The 20,586-nt window shown below is 46.6% G+C and overlaps 1 protein-coding gene across 2 annotated transcripts in view; it reads left to right on the plus strand.

Annotated features, from left to right (window-relative positions):
- STAM2 (signal transducing adaptor molecule 2) overlaps positions 1-20,586 on the plus strand; it is a 1,208,123-nt gene that overhangs the window by 370,946 nt on the left and 816,591 nt on the right. For both annotated transcript variants that reach the window (XM_069616449.1, XM_069616450.1), the window contains exon 6: positions 1,830-1,899. In XM_069616449.1, coding sequence (XP_069472550.1) covers positions 1,830-1,899 — 70 coding nt within the window. The remainder of the gene's footprint in view (positions 1-1,829; positions 1,900-20,586) is intronic.

Here is a 20,586-nt window from a genome sequence, read left to right on the forward strand (position 1 = left end):
TTTGATCAAAGCAGATGCAGACAGAAAAGCTGGCAAGAAGCCGCCGCTGGTCCTGTTAGCATTACCAGCGCAAAAAGTTCAGAAATTAAAAATGTTAATACCTGAAAAAAGAAATGTCTGGGTTAAATTAACTGCATATGTGCAAGGTAAAGATGAACTGGCTACAGACTATTTCAATCGATTCGAAGAAGTATTTGCAGATTACAGTGGCCAAGATTTATGTACTGAACCCGAGAAGAGGTTGTTAAGTATGTGAGAGGGTTGTTAACGAAAATCCAAAATTTAATTAAGACATCTGAAAACGCATGGCAGGCAAAATCAGAGTGAAGTATTACACATGGCCCAATACTATGAGAATAGAGTAAATGCAGAAAAGGATAAAGAAACAAGGGACAGGGTCCATTTAAAAACATGGGTATTAATGCAGCAGGTAGCGAATAATAACAGGGGCGGAGGGAATGCACAAACGAGAGGGAATTTTTCCAACATGCACGGAGGTCCAATTTAACTGAATCAATGTGCATATTGTAGAGAAGAAGGTAATTGGTGAGCACAGTCCACATTTACAGAATAGGAATGGGAATGCCCCGTGAAGGCAGAATAGAGGTCGCCCGGGAACACCAGGACAGAATAGAAACTCAAGAGTGCCACAAAATCAGAATAACCAGGGGAATCAAAACCAGTACCAGAATCAGAACCAAAACCAACAGCAACAGAATAGTGCAGGAGAAGGAAACGTTTTTGATACTCAGTTCAATGCATACGACTCTGGTGACTTTGCATCTGATGATATATTCTTCAACTAGGACAGCCCAAGACGGGGGTTGGAACCAGTATCTATTTCCCTAGACCAGAAAAGGCCCTACGTAGAAATGAAAGTTGGGAATAGGGAGCACACTTTTCTAGTGGACACAGGTGCACAGAAGTGCTCAATTGACATCACTTGGTTCCAGAAATACCACTGTCAGGGCAGAATAATTTCTCAGTAGGGTTCGCAGGTAAGCATTTCTCGATTGTGCACTGCTGCACATAGCTAGTTCTAAACTCCCCATGTCTCTCAAAAGACATCAATGCTAGTTTCTCAGTGTATTAGTTCTAGTGTATCACTCTATCAGTGCGTCTGTCTAAGCACGCCTGTCAAATCATGCATGCTTAATGCATGACTCCTGCCTCCATTTCTGTCCTTCTCAAAACAAAACAGCCAATTTCACACTCCATAGATTGCACATTCAAAAATTGCACATTAATGCTGCTCCCCTGCATTCCTCTCAATCATTTGTACTCCATGTACTACATTGCTTTGTGTCATTTCCATGTCTTCTAGCCACACACTCCCCTTTCAACGTTAAGTATTCACAACGATGCTGAATCACTAAATGTTGATAAAACAAATCTATTTCATTCAAACAAACACTGTCTCCCGCATGTGCAATACAATTCAGATTCAAACAACATTCCTTCACTTCAATTAAACAGTCCAGTATTTGTCTTTGATGATAGATATACTTTTGAATGCAAATGTAAGGGTTACATTCTCCATGCTTACTGTATAATAAATCTTGATGTTGACTTTTTTCTTCAACTTCTCAAAACGCAGCTCCACGCAATTCCTTGCATTATGTCTTTAGAGAATATTACAATTTTGTAGCGAAGTTTGGTATTGAATTGTTAAAGTGCTTTTGACTTTTTGTCTCATGCATGTGATGTGGAAAAGAAACTACTATATTTCGTATAATTATCAACATTGAACTAAACATTACTGATAACTTTCAGCATTTAGAAGAATGGATTTGTAATATGCTGTTATCCCTTTCATAACATTTTTTCAGACTGTATCAAATGCTTCAAAGAATGGGGTTTTGCCTGTCAAAAGCAAAGAAGATGAGGAAATAGCAAAAGGTATATTATCCATAAAATATTACTGGAAATGAACTGTCCTAAATGTTTTTACTAATTTGCCTGATAATTGTAACTGTGCTTTGTTTTTCGGAAGTATGCTTAATTGCTCCTAAGAACAAATGCCTGTTTAACTGCAATAACATCCCATACTTCTGTGCCAGAGCAATTCTATTCAAATATTGAGTTTAATTGCGTGTTGTAATAGTTTTTTTAAACAATGGGTGGGTGTAGAATAACGGATCGAAGTGACTGGTAAAATGGATTTCAAGATTTTACAGATTTTTAGTCATAGTGAACATGGAACTTTGAGAGGTTTGCCAAAACCCCATTAAAGTACGTGGATGAGCAGATTATTCTCAGGAGGGTGCGAGTGGCGTCAGGGGCCCTGAATGAGTACACACAGTATGGCGCACAAAAATCCAGTTTAGACAGTAAGTATGAAACATACAGGTATTTATTATAGGCCTTCTGAACACACTAAAAAATTGATCCAACACGTAGTATGATCGCACAATACACTGATATATATATATATATATATATATGTATATATATTTCTGATGTTTGTTAATCTGCTTAGAATCACATGCTGTGCATAGGTCCGACATCCAGTGGTCACTGCGGAGTATTGCATTTTGTTTTTCGTAGTCGAAAAGGGGACGTCGACAAGGCGTGTCTGTAACACTATCCCTATAGTGACGTGCGTTGTACCCACAATCCCTCACGCGTCGAGGTCCCTCAGATTGTTTTTTTCCGCCCAGCTACTGGTCGCCTTTATGCGTAGCTCCTCGAGAGACATTGCCAAATAGTTTCTTCGACCTTTGGTCGTTTGTTATTAATATCAATAACGTAGAACCCTCCCTCGGCGCAGAGCTGTTTCTCCGCCGAGCAAGATCTTCGACGGAAGGACGAGCGGAGGGGATCCTTCGGCGCTGCCGAACACGTGGCCAGGCCTCGCCGGCCATACACAGTAGGGAGAGTGGGGTTTTGTGGTCTTTCTTTCTTCTCTTTAAGAATGCCTTTCTCTTTCCCTTCCCTCTCTTTCGAGGTCGTAGTCACACTTGTTGCCCTCAGCTATGGAGAGGACGCCATTTAGGTTTTTCCCACTTTGCAAGGGTAAATATACCTGGAAGGATAAGCACAAACGGTGCAACCGTTGCTTACCCCTCGATCACCAGGAGGACGGCTGTGCGGCCTGTAAATTACTAAAGCCCAAAACTCTAAAAGACTGCAGGGTCAAAAGGTGGGCGGCCTACGCCATGTCTAGGCCTGACTCCTCGCCCGCCGCCGCCGAGTGTGACGAGGACAGTGACTACACGGCCCCAGTAACGGAGGCTGTAGACCTCTCAAAGGAGCGTTCACGCTCCTCGTCGTCCGTCCCCGGCCCCGACAAGCCCGGCTCATGCCCAGTTTATGGGGATGAACACCCCGGCGACAAGGACGCACACGGAAAAACACCAAAGCACATACCCCCCCGGCATGCCTTCGTCGAAGACGAAGGCAGCCTTAGCGCCAACGGGGACGCCGGGCCCACCGGCGTCTTCCGCCGACCGTAAGGGTCGTCAGCCCTCCCCGCCACCGCTTCCGCGACAGGCGACTGGGCATTCTAAAAATAAGGGCGCTAACACCAAAACCTCCGGCGACGCGCATCGCAAGAGCGCTCACGTTGCCAACAAGGACTCGACGAGCAAAGGCTCGACGTTACATAGCGCAACGGCGACCGATCCCTCGGAAGAGAGAATGATCGCCGAAAGCCTCGCGCGCATGGCATCTAAGGACGGCCAGAGACGTACGGCGAGTGAGACGCCGAAAACCGCGCACAAGGCCAAAGATACGCTGAAAGCGCCGGAAAACAGATCAGGCCGATTTCCGATGCCGACAGAAGGCCCTAGCCAGCGAGAAGGCTACTCAGAAGGCTAAGGCTCTCTTTCTTCGACGTTATGGGACAGAACCAGACAATTACAGGAGGAAGAAACTCCTTTTTCATTCCCAGACTGTCCTGGCCGACCTCAGTGGACCTTTGAAAGGTTCCAGAACTGTATGGATAAACTAGACGGGTTCATGTCCATCCCAGAAGACAGGACACCCAAGAGACCAAGGGAGGCACCCCTGGAGAGTCCAAGGGCTAAATACCAGAAGTTTTATAACCCCATACAGGAGGACATATACTCTCTCAATCCCACTGAGGAAGACACCTTCTTCCAGGAGGAAGATGAGTTCACCTATGTGGAAGACCAACAAGAAGAGGAAGGTTTTCACAAGGAAACTAACCTATGTGAGGAGGGATTCCAGGAGGACACAGGCGAGGGCGACCCAAATCCCTGGCAGTCACCGGCTAGGTCGACAGACACAGGCAGTAGCAGTATAGTCATCCGGTCTACTGAAACTACACCAGTCAGGAACCCTTCGCCTGTTGATCAACCCACCTTCAATGCACTGCTGAAGAAGGCAGCAGCACATTTCGAAATTGAAACTGGGGAAGTCACCCCAGACACCGATTTTGTGGAGAGGATTATCAAGGAAAAAACCCCCACTAGCCAAATTATACCCATCCTCGCCTCAGTTAAGAGACGTATTACACCTTCTCTTTCCACTCCTGCATTGGTGAGAGGTGTCAATCCGAGGATTGAGAAACTGTTCTCTCCCTCTCAATCAGACCCATTATATATTAAGGGTCACTCGATCCCAGACTCCCTGGTAGTGACCAACACCAGGAAAAGGGCAGGAGTCCCACTATCTACCAGCGAGGCACCCCAGATAAAGAGGGGAAGAAGCTGTATGCCCTAGCCAAGAGAATCACCACCTCTGCAGCATTCTCTACCAGAATCGCCAATAATGATACCCTATTGGCAAGCTACGCCGATGCTCAATGGGCTAAGCTCAAACAGGACATCGAAGAAGTTCCTGAACCCCTAAGGATTCGTTTGGTGGCTCCAGTTAACGAGGGCTCTCTGGTCAATCAAAGCATCGTCAAGAATACCCTCGATGCAGCAGAGACGGCTGGCCGCACTTTGGTACAAGGAATTTTACTGAAGCGTCACGTCTGGCTTCGCAATTCCGGATTTAAGGCGGAAACACAAGCGTCCCTTATTAATAAACCCATAGAGGAGTCCAACCTCTTTGGGAGAGCAGTGGATGATGCGCTGGAGAACGCGAAGAAAGAATTTGACACAATAAAGACCTTAGACCAAATTTCAAAACTCCCTAACAGGCGGGGATTTGGTAATAAGCGCTTTTTTCATGGACAACACCGGCAACAAAACCAACAACAACAACAGTATTCTGCCAGCAACTACCAGGGTAATAGCGGCCAGTACAATCAGAGGGGTCAACGCCGTGGCAAAGGAAGAGACCGGGGTTCCACACCCAGAGGCTCCCAAGCCACCAACACCACCAAATGACGTGAAGATTCGCGTCCCCTCCCATGCAACGCCGGTCGGGGGCCGGTTAACATCCTTTCTTCCAGCATGGGAGGGAATAACATCAGACCGCTGGGTACTTTCCACCGTAGCCCGTGGCTACTGTATAGAGTTCAACAGTTCCCCAACATACAGACCCCCGAGGGGACGCTGCATGACACAGAACACCTTGCCATCCTTCTCCAAGAAGTGGACCAACTGCTGGAAAAAGGAGCCATTGAGGTTGTGCCTCTATCTCAGGTAATGGAAGGTATTTATTCAGTGTACTTCCTTGTACCCAAAAAGGATCTAACCATGCGCCCTGTATTAGATCTGCGCCCAGCGAACAAGTTTGTCAAACCCCAAAAGTTTCGTATTGTGACCTTACAGGAAGTGATCCCACTGCTATCACAGGGAGATTACATGACAACACTGGACATGAAAGATGCATACTTTCATATTTTAATGTTGCCAGCGCACAGACAATACCTCAGGTTCATGATAGAGGGCAAACACTACCAGTTCAGAGTGCTACCCTTCGGCATAGCATCTGCACCAAGGGTATTCACGAAAGTACTGGCAGTGGCAGCAGCCCACCTGCGCAGGTTATCCATCCCAGTATACCCTTACCTCGACGACTGGCTCATAACAGGGGATTCTTACGAGACATGCTTCTCAAACACCCAAAAGACTGCAGACCTTTTGTTCCAACTGGGCTTCTCCATCAACGAGAAGAAGTCCAGCTTAGACCCCCGCCAAGTCAAACAATTCCTAGGGGCTCTAATTCGAACAAAGGATGGCCTCGTCTTCCCCTCCAACTAGAGGGTCCAAAACATGCTGTTTCAGATCCCCCAATATGTGGCAGGTCGAGGTGACGGTGCGCAAAGCGATGCGCTTGCTAGGAATGATGGCGTTGTGTATTTATTTGGTACCACACGCGCGCCTGCGCCCAATTGAAGAGTGGCTCAACAGCCAGTGGTGTCAGTCCAGCGGACAATGGGACGATCTAGTGGTGGTCTCGCAGGCCTTGGTTCTCTCGCTACGGTGGTGGACAAAGGAAAACCTGATAATAGGAAAACCCTTTGCCACACCCGCGGTGGAGGCCACTCTAACCACGGACGCATCCCTCACAGGATGGGGGGCTCACCTATCCCATCAGACTGCTCACGGAGTGTGGACTCCGAGCGTAGCATTCAAGCACATAAACCTTCTGGAGCTACTGGCGGTGTTCAAAGCACTAAAAGCCTTCCAGGAACTCCTACAAGGGAAGACAGTGATGGTCCTTACAGACAGCACCACAGCCATGTACTACATCAACAAGCAGGGGTGCACCCACTCTCCAGGACTGTCCAAGCTGTCCCAGAATATATGGAAGTGGGCTCCCAGACACAACATGTTCGAACTGTCACAACACGTACCAGGGGAACTCAATCTGCTAGCAGACGAACTCCGCAGAGACTTCCCCCTACCCGAATAGTATGAATGACGATTGCACGAAGACATCGTCTTAGACGTCTTCACGCAATGGGGATTCCCGGAAATAGACCTGTTCGCAACTCTGGAGAACTCACAATGCCAAAGTTACGCCTCCAGGTACCCCCAGAACCAGTCCAAGGGGAACGGTCTGTCGATTCAATGGTCAGGGAAATTTGTTTACGCCTTTCCCCCGACTCCCCTTCTCAACAAAGTTGTGCACAAGATGCACCAGGAACAAGTTACCATGATACTAGTGGCCCCAATGTGGGCCCGGCAGCCATGGTTCGCTCACTTGATGGAGATGTCCCTATCTCCCCCAGTGAAACTTCCCTGCCCGTACAACATGCTGTCACAGGACAAGGGCAGGACACTGCATCCATGCCCTCAGACCATGAACTTAGCAGCCTGGCTCCTGAGATCATAGAATTTGGACATCTACAACTTCCGCAGAGATGAATGGACATCCTCAGGGAAGCCAGAAAATCTAATACTCGCCACTGCTATTCTAGCAAGTGGAGAAGATTTGTCATCTGGTGTAGCGGTAAGAGCATAAACCCGGTTGACTGCTCTCCCACACACATTGTTCTGCACTTGACCCATTTACTGGATTCAGGTCTAGTGTTCAATTCCATTAAAGTCCACCTGGCGGCACTTTCTGCATACACCACTTCCCAACTTCAAGTGTCGTGTTGGAAGATACCAGTTATCAAGGCCTTCATGGAGGGGGTAAAGAGAATACACCCTCCGATAGCTAACCCATCTCCCGGATGGGACTTAAATGTGGTACTTTCCAGACTCATGGGCTCGCCATTTGAACCCATGCACAAGGCAACTCTTAAAGACCTCACTCTTAAGACTGCTTTCCTAATAGCTATCACCTCCATTAGGAGAGTAAGTGAACTACAGGCTTTCTGTTTTAGACCCCTTCGTAACAGTTCACAAAGATAAGGTGGTTCTACACACACACCCAAGGTTTGCACCGAAATTCATCTCGAAATTCCATGTAAACCAGTCAATAGAACTACCAACGTTCTTTCAAAACCCTTCCAACTTGGGAGAAAAAAAGTCTGCATACACTGGATGTATGCAGAGCTGCCATGTTCTACATGGAAAGAACCAGGCCACTGAGAAAGACTAATCAGTTCTTTGTCTCGGTGGCAGCAGGAATAGAAGAAGATGCAGTCTCAAAGTCCACTATAGCTAGATGGATTGTTCAATGCATCACTCTCTGTTACACTCTTGCTAAGAGAGAACTACCCTTCAAGCCAAGAGCACATTCTACTCGAGGCACTGGGGCTTCCATAGTTTTCATTGCAAATGTTCCCCTTGAGTCCATCTGCAAAGCGGCTACCTGGAGTTCTGTGCACACCTTTACAAAACACTACTGTCTAGATGCACACTCTAGATCTGACTCCCAGGTGGGACAGGCAGTATTAAGACATCTTTTCTCTACTGTTCCTTCTCATAACCCACCGCCAACTCCGGGTACTGCTCGCTAGTCTATGCACAGCATGTGATTCAAAGCAGATTAACAAACATCAGAAGACATTGCATTACTTACCGTAAAAGCATTTCTAATTGTTGTATCTGCTTAGATTCACATGCGCCCACCCTTCCTCCCCGCTCGGATGGAAGGAACATAGACATCTTTCTACATCTCTCTCTTTTCTGTACTCACTCACGTATAGAAGGCTCCCTCAGGGCAGAAAAAATACAAACAGAGGGACCTCGACGCGTGAGGGATTGTGGGTACAACGCACGTCACTATAGGGATAGTGTTACAGACACGCCTTGTCGACGTCCCCTTTTGGACTACGAAAAACAAAATGCAATACTCTGCAGTGACCACTGGATGTCGGACCTATGCACAGCATGTGAATCTAAGCAGATACAACCATCAGAAATGCTTTTACGGTAAGTAATGCATTGTCATATATGTGTGTATGTGTGTGTATATATATATATGTGTGTATATATATATATATATATATCGCCACATTTCAAATAAAGTGACTTATTCACCAAGCAGGTAAGTAGATTAAATGATGAAACCACAAGGCATAAATACGTTTTCAAAAATTGATTAGCAGTGTTTGCCAATTCAAATGTACTTGATTAGCAAACAAACGCATATGATTAGCAATTGTTAACTGATATTTTTAATGTCACCAGAAGTTATTTGTACTGAAGACATTAAAATGAGCAATAATGCTGCATTTTTGTAAGTAAATGAAGTTTGTGAGATCAGTGTCTGTAACATGTAAAGGTTGGCTGCATGAATGAACACAAATAGATATGAAAAAAGTTTCTGAACAGTTTTCAGTTCAAGTCTCTGTACAGCTGGGTGCTGTTGGTTTTGCACAGGTCAGTGCCCTGTATACTGTATGCTTGCCCCATCATTTGATTTGTAAGGAGAAATTCAGAGGTTTCATAAATTTAAAAGTTCAAAATGTTAAAGGGAAATCCCATTTCTGGAGACCAAGCATGTATTGTGGTGTTAGGCATGCAGGTTAACTGTCAACTTCAGGCGGACAAGATTGCCCTGGCCTCTCATTGTTATCAACTGTGTTCAATGTAGCGTTAAATATCACTTTCAATGTAGGGCAGGGCTGGTAATGGCTCTCAAGTCTGAGCAAGGTAGGCACGAACGCAACATTCCAACCATGTGCTCCCCGCAGTATTTATTGCTATTAGCACTCTGTCAAAATCTTTGGGGCGGATACTTTTTTGTTTGTTTTTAATGGAACCAGGATCTGCAGAATTCATGCTTCTCTTAAAAAGTAATTACACATGTCTGTAAATGGAAATAACTATTGCCAGGACCTGGCGGTGCGCAGGTGGGTGGGCAGGGGGTTTGGCTGACGGACGAAGGGGTTGTAATCCAGTGGTTAATTAGCCTGGGGCATTGCCTCCAAGGACGATGTGAGTTCCTGGTGTCCGGTTTGGCCAGCTCTCCATCAGGTGGGAATATATAATGCAATCATTATGAAGATTGCCCAGGCTTGCAGCGCGGGGTAGTCTTGATTCTATTAAAGACACAGAGGCGAGCATTATGATTTTCTTTCTTTATTGCTGCAACCTCAGCACTTCAAAACACTGAACATTTAAACTGGCCATTTTTATAGTTTTGCTCCATCAAACTGAGGAAAAATAAAAACCAAAGTTTAAAGTTCAAGAAAATCCAATCTTTCCACAGGCACTACGAGCCCCATGATCCTCTGGGCTCTGGTAGTACTGGGCTCCTCCTTTCCACCTATCAGGAGCCTGTGTGGGGTATAAGAGCCCTTAGCCCTAGATCCCTTCGTCTTTCTTTGCTGTTCAATGAACTTCCAGTCTGAATGTCTAACTTGCTCTTAAGCGAGCTAGTCCAACGAGCAGAGCTCACAACCGATCTCCTGATGCCAAAGTCTCTCTGTTCCAACGGGACAACCTGCAAGCATCTGTTTCCACTCTGCGGCCTTTCAACTTTTATCAGGCTGTCTTCTAGTTGTCTCCTGTGAGGAATGGAGAAGATACTTTGAGGGTGGGAATGTGCTAAAGCCTTTACACAGTATACGTTTACATGTTACGTCAAGGCTTTTGCCATTCTGGATGGGATATAATGCTCGCCTTTTGTGTCTTTAATAGAATCAAGACTACCCTATGCTGTAAGCCTGGGCAATCTTCATTCTATGTTAAGACAGGAGGCAAGCATTATGCTTGTTCAAAGCTTGCTACCACCCTATTTGTTATATCAGATACAGGTTTGAAATAAAATGTCTTAAAGGTAGATTCAGAAGACCAGTCCGCTGATTTCATTATATCTTGCAATGAGACACCTGCTGCAAAAGCTCTAGAAGCCATTGCTCCTCTAGAAGAATGCGCGCCAAACAAGGATAAGTCTATACCAGCCCACTACATCAGCTCTCACCCATCTAGCAATGGTTGCTGTGGCTATGGCGTGATGGGGCTTTCTACGTGCAATAAGCAGTGCGTTACGCCTTGCGGTCTAAGATGAGCTGTTGTCTCTTCATAATCTTTAATGCATTGTGCTACGCGTATTTTCTTATTTTCTGCGAATTAGGGTAGGAAACGATTCTCAAATCGCTTTTAGTTCTCTTCGCTATGCTAAAGGCTACCCCTTCCTGATAAAATATCTTCCTGTCTATCTCTAGGGCTTTGACGTCCAACATGCCGCTAAACATAACATTGCTAGCTTTCCTGAGAGCGAGGAAGGCTATCATTCTCTGGTCATCGGAGGAAGAGGCGAAAAACGTCCCTGACGTCCCATAACACTCCGTATTTGGGTTCTGGCAGACTCTTCAACTTGATCCCTTTTGAGAAGACTTACAACCCCTGGGTGTTCTCCTAGCAGACCCTGTTCTGCCATGTTGTGTCCTGCTGACCTGTAAACTCCTAGTGTTCTATAGGCGCAACCGCCTTGAAACCTATTCGCTAGAAAATTGAGGACATGAATTACAGGGGCTGACACGGGATCCAGACCATGTTCTGCGCACCATTGGGTCCAACGGTCCCATGCAGTGCCATAGCTCCTAATGGTGGAAGGCGCCCAGGAGCCTGGCAACTACCGTCTCGTCCTGAAACCCTGCAGGTGATCAAGTGTAGCGTCCCCGCTTCTATCAACGGGTGAGGCTGGCCGGTCGGGTCGAAAAGAAGGTCTGGCCGATGAGGGACTATCCTCAGCAAATCCGAAGAAACCTCCATCGCTACTGAAAACCAGGCCTGGGACTTCCAGAACGGTAGTATCATCACAAGCTCCGCTTCTTCCCTGCATGCTTTCGCCAGAGCCCTCGTGAGCACGATTAATGGCGGGAAGGAATAGTGCACTGCCCCGTTCCATGGTTGTAGGAAGGCGTCCATACCCACTGCACCCGGGTCTATCCTCCAACTGAAGTACCTGCACGTTTGCGCATTCAGTCTGGATGCAAATAGATTGGTGTCTAGGGGACCCCGATCTGCTGTAATTGCTGGAATATCTGAGGATGTAGCTTCCAATCGCTGGAGTGTACAAGATACCGTGAATTCCAATCTGCCACTCTGTTCTGGGTCCCTGGTCGGTACTCTGCTGCTACCGAAATCTGATGTTTAAGGCAATAGTGCCAGAAGTCCTTCGCTAGCCTCTTGGACTTGGTTCCTCCTAGCTTGTTTATATAGCGTCCGGCAGAAATGTTGTCCATCTTGAGCAAGACACAACATCTGACTTTGTCTTTTGTGAAAGCACGTACTGTGAATGAGCACGCTAGGAGTTAGAGACGGTTTATGTGTAATCTCAATTCTTCTTCTGACCATTTCCCTCCTGTCTCTGGTCGCATCTGGCTCCCCAGCCTGATCTGCTCGCGTCTGAATCTTATAACCAAGTCTGGAACGTCACTGAAAATCGCTTGGCCGTTCCAGGCTTCCAGATTCTGCAGCCACCAATGCAGCTCTATGAGCGCTTCGTGATCGAGGGTCACTAGTTGATGGTAACCTACGCCACCTTGCATGTGTCTGATCTTGAGTCTCTGGAGAGCTCGGTAATGGAGCGTTCTGAGAAATATCGCCTGAATCGAGGCTGCGAGCAGTCCCACTATTTTGGCCAGACTGCGAAGCGAAATAATCTGAGTGCTGTGAGTTCTTTTTTTGATCGCTCTCACCTTGTGTCCCGGGAGTTCGAGAGTCGCCTTTGTGGTATCTATTGTGAATCTCAGGAATTCTATCCTCCGAACTGGTTGAATCAGAGACTTGTTTAGGTTGACGAAGAAGCCTAGCGAGGACAATGTATTAAAGACCCAACGTACATTCCTGCTGAGTGTTTGTCTGGACCCAGCACCAGAATGTCGTCTAAGTAAATGATAATTCGTATTCCTCTCCCTCTTATGGCCGTGGCTATGGGTCTCAATAGTTTGTAAAGGCCCAAGGCGCAGAGGGTAGGCTGAACAGGAGACAAGTGAAGCGCCATATTTCCCGATTCCACCGGAAGCAAAGATATCTGTCGCTTTCGTGAGGTACGCATCTTTGGGATCCAGCCATGCTAGCCAATCTCCTGTGCGTAGGAGGTCTTGGAGCAGGTGGATGCCCTCCATCTTGAAATGGTTGTATGCAAGCCATTTGTTTAAACCCTTTAGATTTATAACTGGCCTTATTTTCTCCACCCTGTGTATGAGGAACATATTGCTGAGGAATCTGGCTCCCCCTTGCGTGTCTCGCTCTATCGCGTTCTTGTCTACTAATTTTAACAGTTCGCTTTACAGTAGTGCTACCTCTTCTTGTGGCATGTGCATTGGGTGAGGTTCTACCCTCTGTATGGGGTCGCCTACAAACTCTAAACGGAGGCCTGCTACTGCTTTGAGCACCCATGCATCGCTGGATAAAGCTCGCCATTTGCTCAAAAAGCGGAGAGTTCTCCCTCCTACTTGCTTGCATGCTGTACTCGCCGCCAATGGCATTTGGTTGTCGGTAGGCGCCTCTCCCTCTACGACCTCTTGGGAATCTTGCTCTGGCTGGGAAGCTGTCTTGCTGCCTTCCTTCCCAATATTGGGCTTGCGGCCCTTTGCGTCTGCTTTGGAAGATGTAGCGACCTGACGACCGACCCTGGTGGCGTTCTGGTCCCGGAACAAAACGTGCCCCGCAAATATCATAATGGAGCCCTGTGCCTTTTCCAATGCAGAGTAAGTCCCTACAAATTGCAACATTTCTTTTACGACTGCTTTTCCAAACAGAAGTCCCTTAGCGCCTTCTCCTGCCTCGTAGGCAGTCAAATCGATGAGTTTTCCTTCTATCTTCAGTAACGCTCCTCTCCTCTTTTCCGGGGAGAGGGCGCAGTTGGCATTGCCTAGAAGGCATACTGCGCACTGTGCCCAGTTACCTAGAGCTTGGGCATCCACCGGTGTTTCTGTGTCTTTAGCTTTCTCTGCCAAGTCCATTATTTTTTCCAAGTGTCCCGCAAGGTCTAGGACCTTATCCTGGCTCGGTCCACACCTTTCCTGATGTCCCTTTCTGCTTTGGTCACGAAGGTGACCATCTTCGTGTCCAGGTCTGGAGTTTCCGCTAACTTGCCAGGCAACTCCGGCTGCAGGCATTCTGCCCTCACCCGAGAGCGCACCTCCCTGTGTATGGGCTTTCCAATATGCTGCGCCATGTACAGTGCAAATCTATGCAATGGCACCCATTCTGAAGATTTAGGGTGTCTAATGACTTCAGGAGCAAACATGTCCCCTGTATTTTCTTCCTCAGGCGCGGCGCTCTCTTCGATGGGCTCTTTGGGGGCGTCTTCCTCTTCTCCCCCTTTGGCATCGGGGGAATAGCCCTCATCATTGTCCCCTGAATTATTCACCCCTGGGGTGGGGGGGGTTCTGACATGATGTTTGACGTTTTTGCGAGGAAGGCTTTCTTCAGTCTGGCGACAGGGTCGTCATTCCCTTGGGGAACAGTGTCAACCTTTTCTCCATTGCCTGGGGTCTTCAGAGCTTTACACCCCTTCTGCTCAACCCCTCCTTTGGGGGTGTCCTGCTGATGTCTCTTCTCCAGGGCTCTGCGCCTGTCTTTTTCTGGAGGTTAGCTGCTCTCTTTGCTATGCCATCAATGCTTCTAGAATATCTAGCCTCTGAGTTATTGGTTGCACCTCTTGCGAGACTGGCTGTGACAGGGAGTCTCCCAGCACCTTTTTAAAACTGAAGGACAACTCAGTCTCTTGTATCATGGGTTCTTCCTCCCATTCCTCTTCACTCCACTCTGGGTTTGTGGATTGGGACCCTCTGGGACTGCCTTAATGAGCCATTGATGTCTCTGGTTGGCAAGGCCAACTTCCAGACTGTCAGCAGAATAATGTGGTTCTCACCAGAGTAAAAGCTGTATGACAACACTCTGAGCCTTCGGTGCTGTGAAATCAGTTTAACAGCCAAAACAAATTTAAAGTTATAAACTGTCCAAGCTCTTCTCCTCGGTACTGTGCATTAATCCGCAGTGATTCATAATGTCACAAACGTTCAGGGAGTCCTGGGGGGATGCCGTGAAGCTAAGAAGCTTCCTGCTGCCCCGGGTCCTAATGCGCGCTGCTTTCGTCGGCGCGTTATGAGGGAATAGTTGTGGAAACTCGAAGAGTGGGGCTGGGAGCCTAATACCAGTGTGTTCGCTTGAGGCTCCGACCCGACTCTTTTGAATGCTTTCTACGGTGTATCGGACAGAAATACTGAAGGTGACTGGATGGTATTTCGCTAGCGCGCGCGTGTGCCACGGAAATTATGAAACGCTCGCTGTGTAAATTTGTTTACCATGTTCAAGGGCAGGAAGCTTACGCTTGGGAAACTAATCCCATTCAGTCAGTACCATGGAACTAAGTTCAAGAAACGCCTGCTGCTTAATATTAATTTCACACGTTCAAGCTCAGAAAGCCTACGCTTGGGAAACTAATCTCACTCATGTAGTTCCACGTTATCTAAGCACTCGTGTAATTACATAATCCGTCGATGGTAAATAAGAAGTCACTTATCACTTGGCAGCATAAAGAAAGAGGAAGGGACCTAGGGCTAAGGTCTCTTATACCCTACACAGGCTCATGATCGGTGGAAAGGAGCAGCCCAGGGTTACCATAGCACAGAGGATCATGGGGCTCGTAGTGCCTGTGGAAAGACTTGATTTTCTTGAACTTTAAACTTTGATTTTTATTTTTCCTCGGTTTAAAGGAGCTAAACTATAAAAAAAAGCCCAGTTTAAATGTTCAATGTTTTGAAGTGTTGAGGTTGCAGCAATAAAGAAAGAAAAACATATAATGCTCACCTCCTGTCTTGACATAGAATCTTTGAGAAAAGGGAGCTCTCGAGATTAACTGCAGTTTATGGTATTGCAGTAGGTCTCTAGATTTTCACACTGGATGGAACTATTGATTGCTACTTTGTAAGCATCTAGTTAGCTTTGTTTATTATGCAAGGGAAAGAAAGTAAGACTGAGTGGCAGGCGGAGAGGAGAACTAGGTGGAATATTAGTTTCTCCCTTTTGGGGTAGCTGGTATAAATCAACAGGGTGATGAGATCAAAACGTTTTGGTATCAGCACAGATGTGTGCAACCAGCAGTACACAGAACGTGCTTTTCCATCAAATGTATTTGTTTGAGTGATCATGTTTATTTTCAAAAGTGTTCACTCGTTCATTTGATGCCCCTTCCCTTACAAAATGTGATATAGTTGACACTATGAGATTTAGATACACTAAACGGAGAAAAGAGGGTCGAAAGAGCTGTGAGGGCGAGAGAAGAACTCGATAACTGTGCTACAGAAGTGTCAATTAAATTAGCACACTTACATAATTACAAAGCAAATTTATATGCAACACTGCTTATTTTATGCCTTGGAACCAGGTCACAAGTTAATTAAGCAGTATAAAAACCTAAGAAGAATGGGGCATTGTGCCCAAAAGTCACAGGAGCCAAAAGGAAATTCTCCTGAAGGGGAGTATCTGCAGGTAAGTTACAGTTCACTTGTGTTTGTTCTAGTTCAAAAGCTCTTCAACAATTCTTCTAAAGGTAGGTAAATGTTTACTAATATTACAGGCTACTCCACACAAGTTAGATGACCAAAAGGTTAATGGGATGTAGGAGGTAAAGTGTCTTATTCCCAATGTTATACTATGGAGGACAGCGGAGGGGCAAAGGCACTATGTTTATGGACTCTGATTTTCCCAGATGTCGTAGATCTTCTTGGGACTCAATCTTCTGCTGTTGGTTCTGGTGAGTGATGCCCAGGAGTTGGGCGTTGAGGATTCTTCCGGTTGGGTACAGTTTCAAGATGCAACCATTGGCGAGGAAGAAATGCAAGAAACACCAATGCAGACTGTGAACGGGAGGAAAGGGAGGAACAGGAAGAAGGGGAGAAATGGTGGAATCACCCCCGTGAGGGGGGAAATACAGCTGGGTAACCACCGTGAGAGGGAACAGCGGCAACACCTTCCCAGACTGAACCCAGCAGCGCTGGGAGCCGAGGGAACAGGCAGTGACGGCCCGGCGGTTCCCGCTCCCTTATCTCGTGGAGCCGAACTGGAAATGAACAGTAAAGACCCTTCCCAATCACTTCATTCACAGCGGGTCATTATATAAGGAGGACACAACTAACGGGAAGCCCTCACATGTGACCGCAGGCTCCGCACAGAGGAAGAGTCGGGCAGGCGGTCACGGTCTCTTGCACATTCCCGTCTCCCCTGCAGCCATGAGCCACGCGGCTTTTTTCCACAGAAGCCGTCACTAAGTTACACATATCCGAGTCCGCATTTCCCAATCATAGGTACCTGCCTGTGGGAAGTACAACGCTACGGAAGCGTTGATAGCATCGTCTGGCAGGGAGACAGAGGTACCCCGCAAAACTCCAGTGTTGACAGGAGAGGCTGCATGGCAAACCACGGGCAAAGAGAAAGGGGTCAATTTATAGAAATGGAGGCCAGAGCAGCCCTGATCGGTCCACACAGCCCCCAACCCCTATGTAAGGGTGAAACTGATGAAGGACACTGTGTGTTTTTCCACTTCTCTTGCAGAACACAGGGGAAGAGAGAGAGAGAACTGCACCTGAGACGCTCTGGGCGTATGAAGACTAGGTGTCACCTTTCCATGGTTCATCCTTATCACAGAAGAAGAAAGAACTCTATTCAAGAATTTTGAACAATCATTTTTATTTTATTTTTCTCTTCTTGTGAACCTGAATAAAGGCAATTTTAAGTTCCTTCAAGCCAGCTGCTGTCTGCCTCATCCTTACACAGACCTTCTCAGGACACTACACAGGTTGGAGAAAGGTGAGTTCCAGCGATGGTCTCCGCACGCAGTTGACGATGGGCATCCTTCCAGTCGAGGTCACAGAAGCTGCTCCAGGACCGGATCCCTTAATGTTGGGAGAGGCAGCTTGTGGCACGAGCTGGCGACCACCAAAGTTCTGGGCTTGAATGTGGAACATTGATGCTTCTGGCGAGGTATCCCATGAGAGAGCTGGTCAGTCCACCGGGCAGTTCAGCATCTTTGAGACGGCATTGAGACTAGTTGGTCCCACTAGTCCAAGGCCTGCAGCACCGCTCAGGGTCTTCAGAGATCCGGTAGTCAAACCCTGCTTAACCGGGCTAGACACAGTAAGAGGTTCTAGGCCACTTCTTCGGATCTACAGCAGGCTGCTTTTCTTTGAGGGATTCTTGGCTCCAATGATGTTCTGAAGAAATGGCAGCCAAAATTCGAAATGGAAGCAAGTCTAAACCCACCAACGGTCAGTATCTGTTGTGTTCGAAACAGCCCGTAGTTGTCCAATTAGGGACCATGGAAAACGGTTTGTTTAAAAAAAAAATAAAAAAAATAAAAACAAATAACGGGCCCTGATAAAATACTTATTTACCCAACGCAATACTTGTTTCGGCAAAAGTAAAAAAGACCCAAATCATTCCAATGCCACGAAAGGCCTTGGAGAAAATGTTTCTAGAACTTGGCTCCTATTCAAGATAAACAAATGACCTTAATTGAGCAAAGGATGACACAAAAGAATAACGTCAACCACTTCTTTTCCTCTTTTAACTACTTTTTCCTACTCACTTTGCACTAGATTTCAAGAAAAGTTGTAAAACCAAGGGCCTATGCATTCTAGGTTCATACTGGTTCCTCGAACTAACAAGAAAGGATAAATAAGACATTATATTGGAGAATAAGAGCTTCAGAAATAAGATGAAGCACAACAAGTTTGAGTTGTCTTTTCTTTGTCTTCCACTCAAGCCTCATGAGTATGTTTATATTTATGTATAGTATGGTATTCCCAGACAAACGGTTTGTGCTGGGGAACCGAACCATCATTACAATTATTACTTTGGTTTAATTGTCATAACCACTCCTAAAATATTTAAGATTGTTGATTTTATGATATTGCAATGATTATTAAATTGTGTTTTGTACTTCAGGTTCATGCAAAAAGAAATTGTGTTAATTTTTTTTCCATTTCCCTTATTACCTTGTAACGCTGCTCCATTAGGATTAGTGGTCTCATAGACCCTCATCTGAGGATCTCTAACTAAAGTGACCCGATAAAACTAATAGCCCAAATGGATGGGTCTATTTAGGGAATTATACATCTTTTCCTTTGAGAACAATACACTGGTACACTCTCTTAATGACACAATTAGGGACAACTACTATTTTCACATTTCCACTGATGTGGAGTTGGACTAGACAGCCCCACGCCCTTCTGTGGCGCAGACAGACAGACACACACACAGCTCGACCTCCCACCCACCCTCCCGATCATTTCGAAAAAGGACTGTGGATACACAGTGTCAGAGCTATATAAAAAGAGTAGACATTATTTCAATACATTTTTAAAAAAGCTTCTCAAAAACGAAATTGCCATGAAATGCATACTTTTGTACTCAAGGGGGTTAGTAAAGTGCGTAGTGCTATGCTGCAATATCGCAATCTGTTTCAATTTCACTTAAGTATGCAGGACTTGGCTTCACCGGATATATCAACATATATCTTAGATTGGCCCTCCCTAGTCTCTCCTTAGTCCTTCCAAACATTGCTCTTTGTTTTTGTACCTGGGCCGTGTAGTCAGGGTAGATTGCCAGTTCGGAGGAGTTTCGTGTGATCTTGCCTCCCTCGAGTTCCTTGTGCTGTTGCTGCTAGCCGCTCACGAGGCTGCCTCATTGTCTTCTTTTCAGGCGTATGCGTCCATCATCGTTCTTTTGCTTTTACTCTTGCGTGCCTTGTCCGACATTTGTATCGCCAAACCTGCATAATAGCAGATCACACTTCTTTGAAACCACGCAGGAGGCACATTCTTGGATGGATGAACAGGGACTTCCACAATTGCCAGGCAGGAACAATAACGGACCCTGAAGCGTAACCGCCACAGCACAGCAAACAAGACCCATGCGTTACCTATGAGACCAATGCACAGACATAAATGATGAAAACTGATACACTGAAGCAGGGAGCCCTATGTTAGGAACACCGAATTTAGACAACAGCGTCCAAAAGACTGCCTCTACGGGCAGGTACCACATCCTTCCGTCCCCTAGGAACCAGATGCCCATTGGAAGGCATTGAGCTGTTGCATGCTACCCGGGGAGTAGGAAGGGGATGAGTGGGGCGGGATAAGCGGCTGCGCCAGAGCATGCAGTATGCAGCTAGACAAGTTATTCAAAGTTTATGGTAAGATATTGTTGGTTGTAGTTCTTTTGAGTTGGGGGGAGGAGGGGGTTGGCCAGTCGACCAGGACAAATGATTGGCCAGAAGGGACTGTAAGGTTTACTAGTGGACTAAACTGTGACATGTGTAATGTTAAAGGAAGCGATGGCCGTATGGGCAGCGTGGAGACGCCTGGTTACCGGAGAGATGAATAAACATACCGGTCAGAGAAGGACGAGTAGAAGGGAGGACAGCCTAGTGAGACGGGTTAACCATACTGGTCGGAGAAGGACGAGTAGAAGGGAGGACAGGCTAGTGGGAAAGGGTACAACCCTGGGAGATCACCCAAGATGGGAGCTAATGGCCTAGGAATAGTCACCTGGAATGTCAGGGGACTAAACAACTACATCAAGAGGCTAAGAGTGTATGCATATCTGAAAAGGATGGGAATACAAATAGCGTTACTACAAGAAACACACCTCACAGCGGATAAGCAAGTCAAGGTAGCCACAAAATGGGGAGGGAAGCTGTTTGGTTCAACGTTTTCGGTACACGCTAGAGGGGTTCTGGTGTGGGTCGCCCCCACGGTCCCCTTGAAGTTGCTGGAATTCAAGAAGGATGAGGATGGCAGGATGGTGGTGGTGCATGGCTTGCTAGAAAACCGGCAGGTATGCTTCATAAATGCATATGTCCCAAACC

Source organism: Ambystoma mexicanum, chromosome 9 (assembly GCF_040938575.1).
Source record: "Ambystoma mexicanum isolate Mex_15411 chromosome 9, UKY_AmexF1_1, whole genome shotgun sequence".
NCBI classification, from domain to species: domain Eukaryota; kingdom Metazoa; phylum Chordata; class Amphibia; order Caudata; family Ambystomatidae; genus Ambystoma; species Ambystoma mexicanum.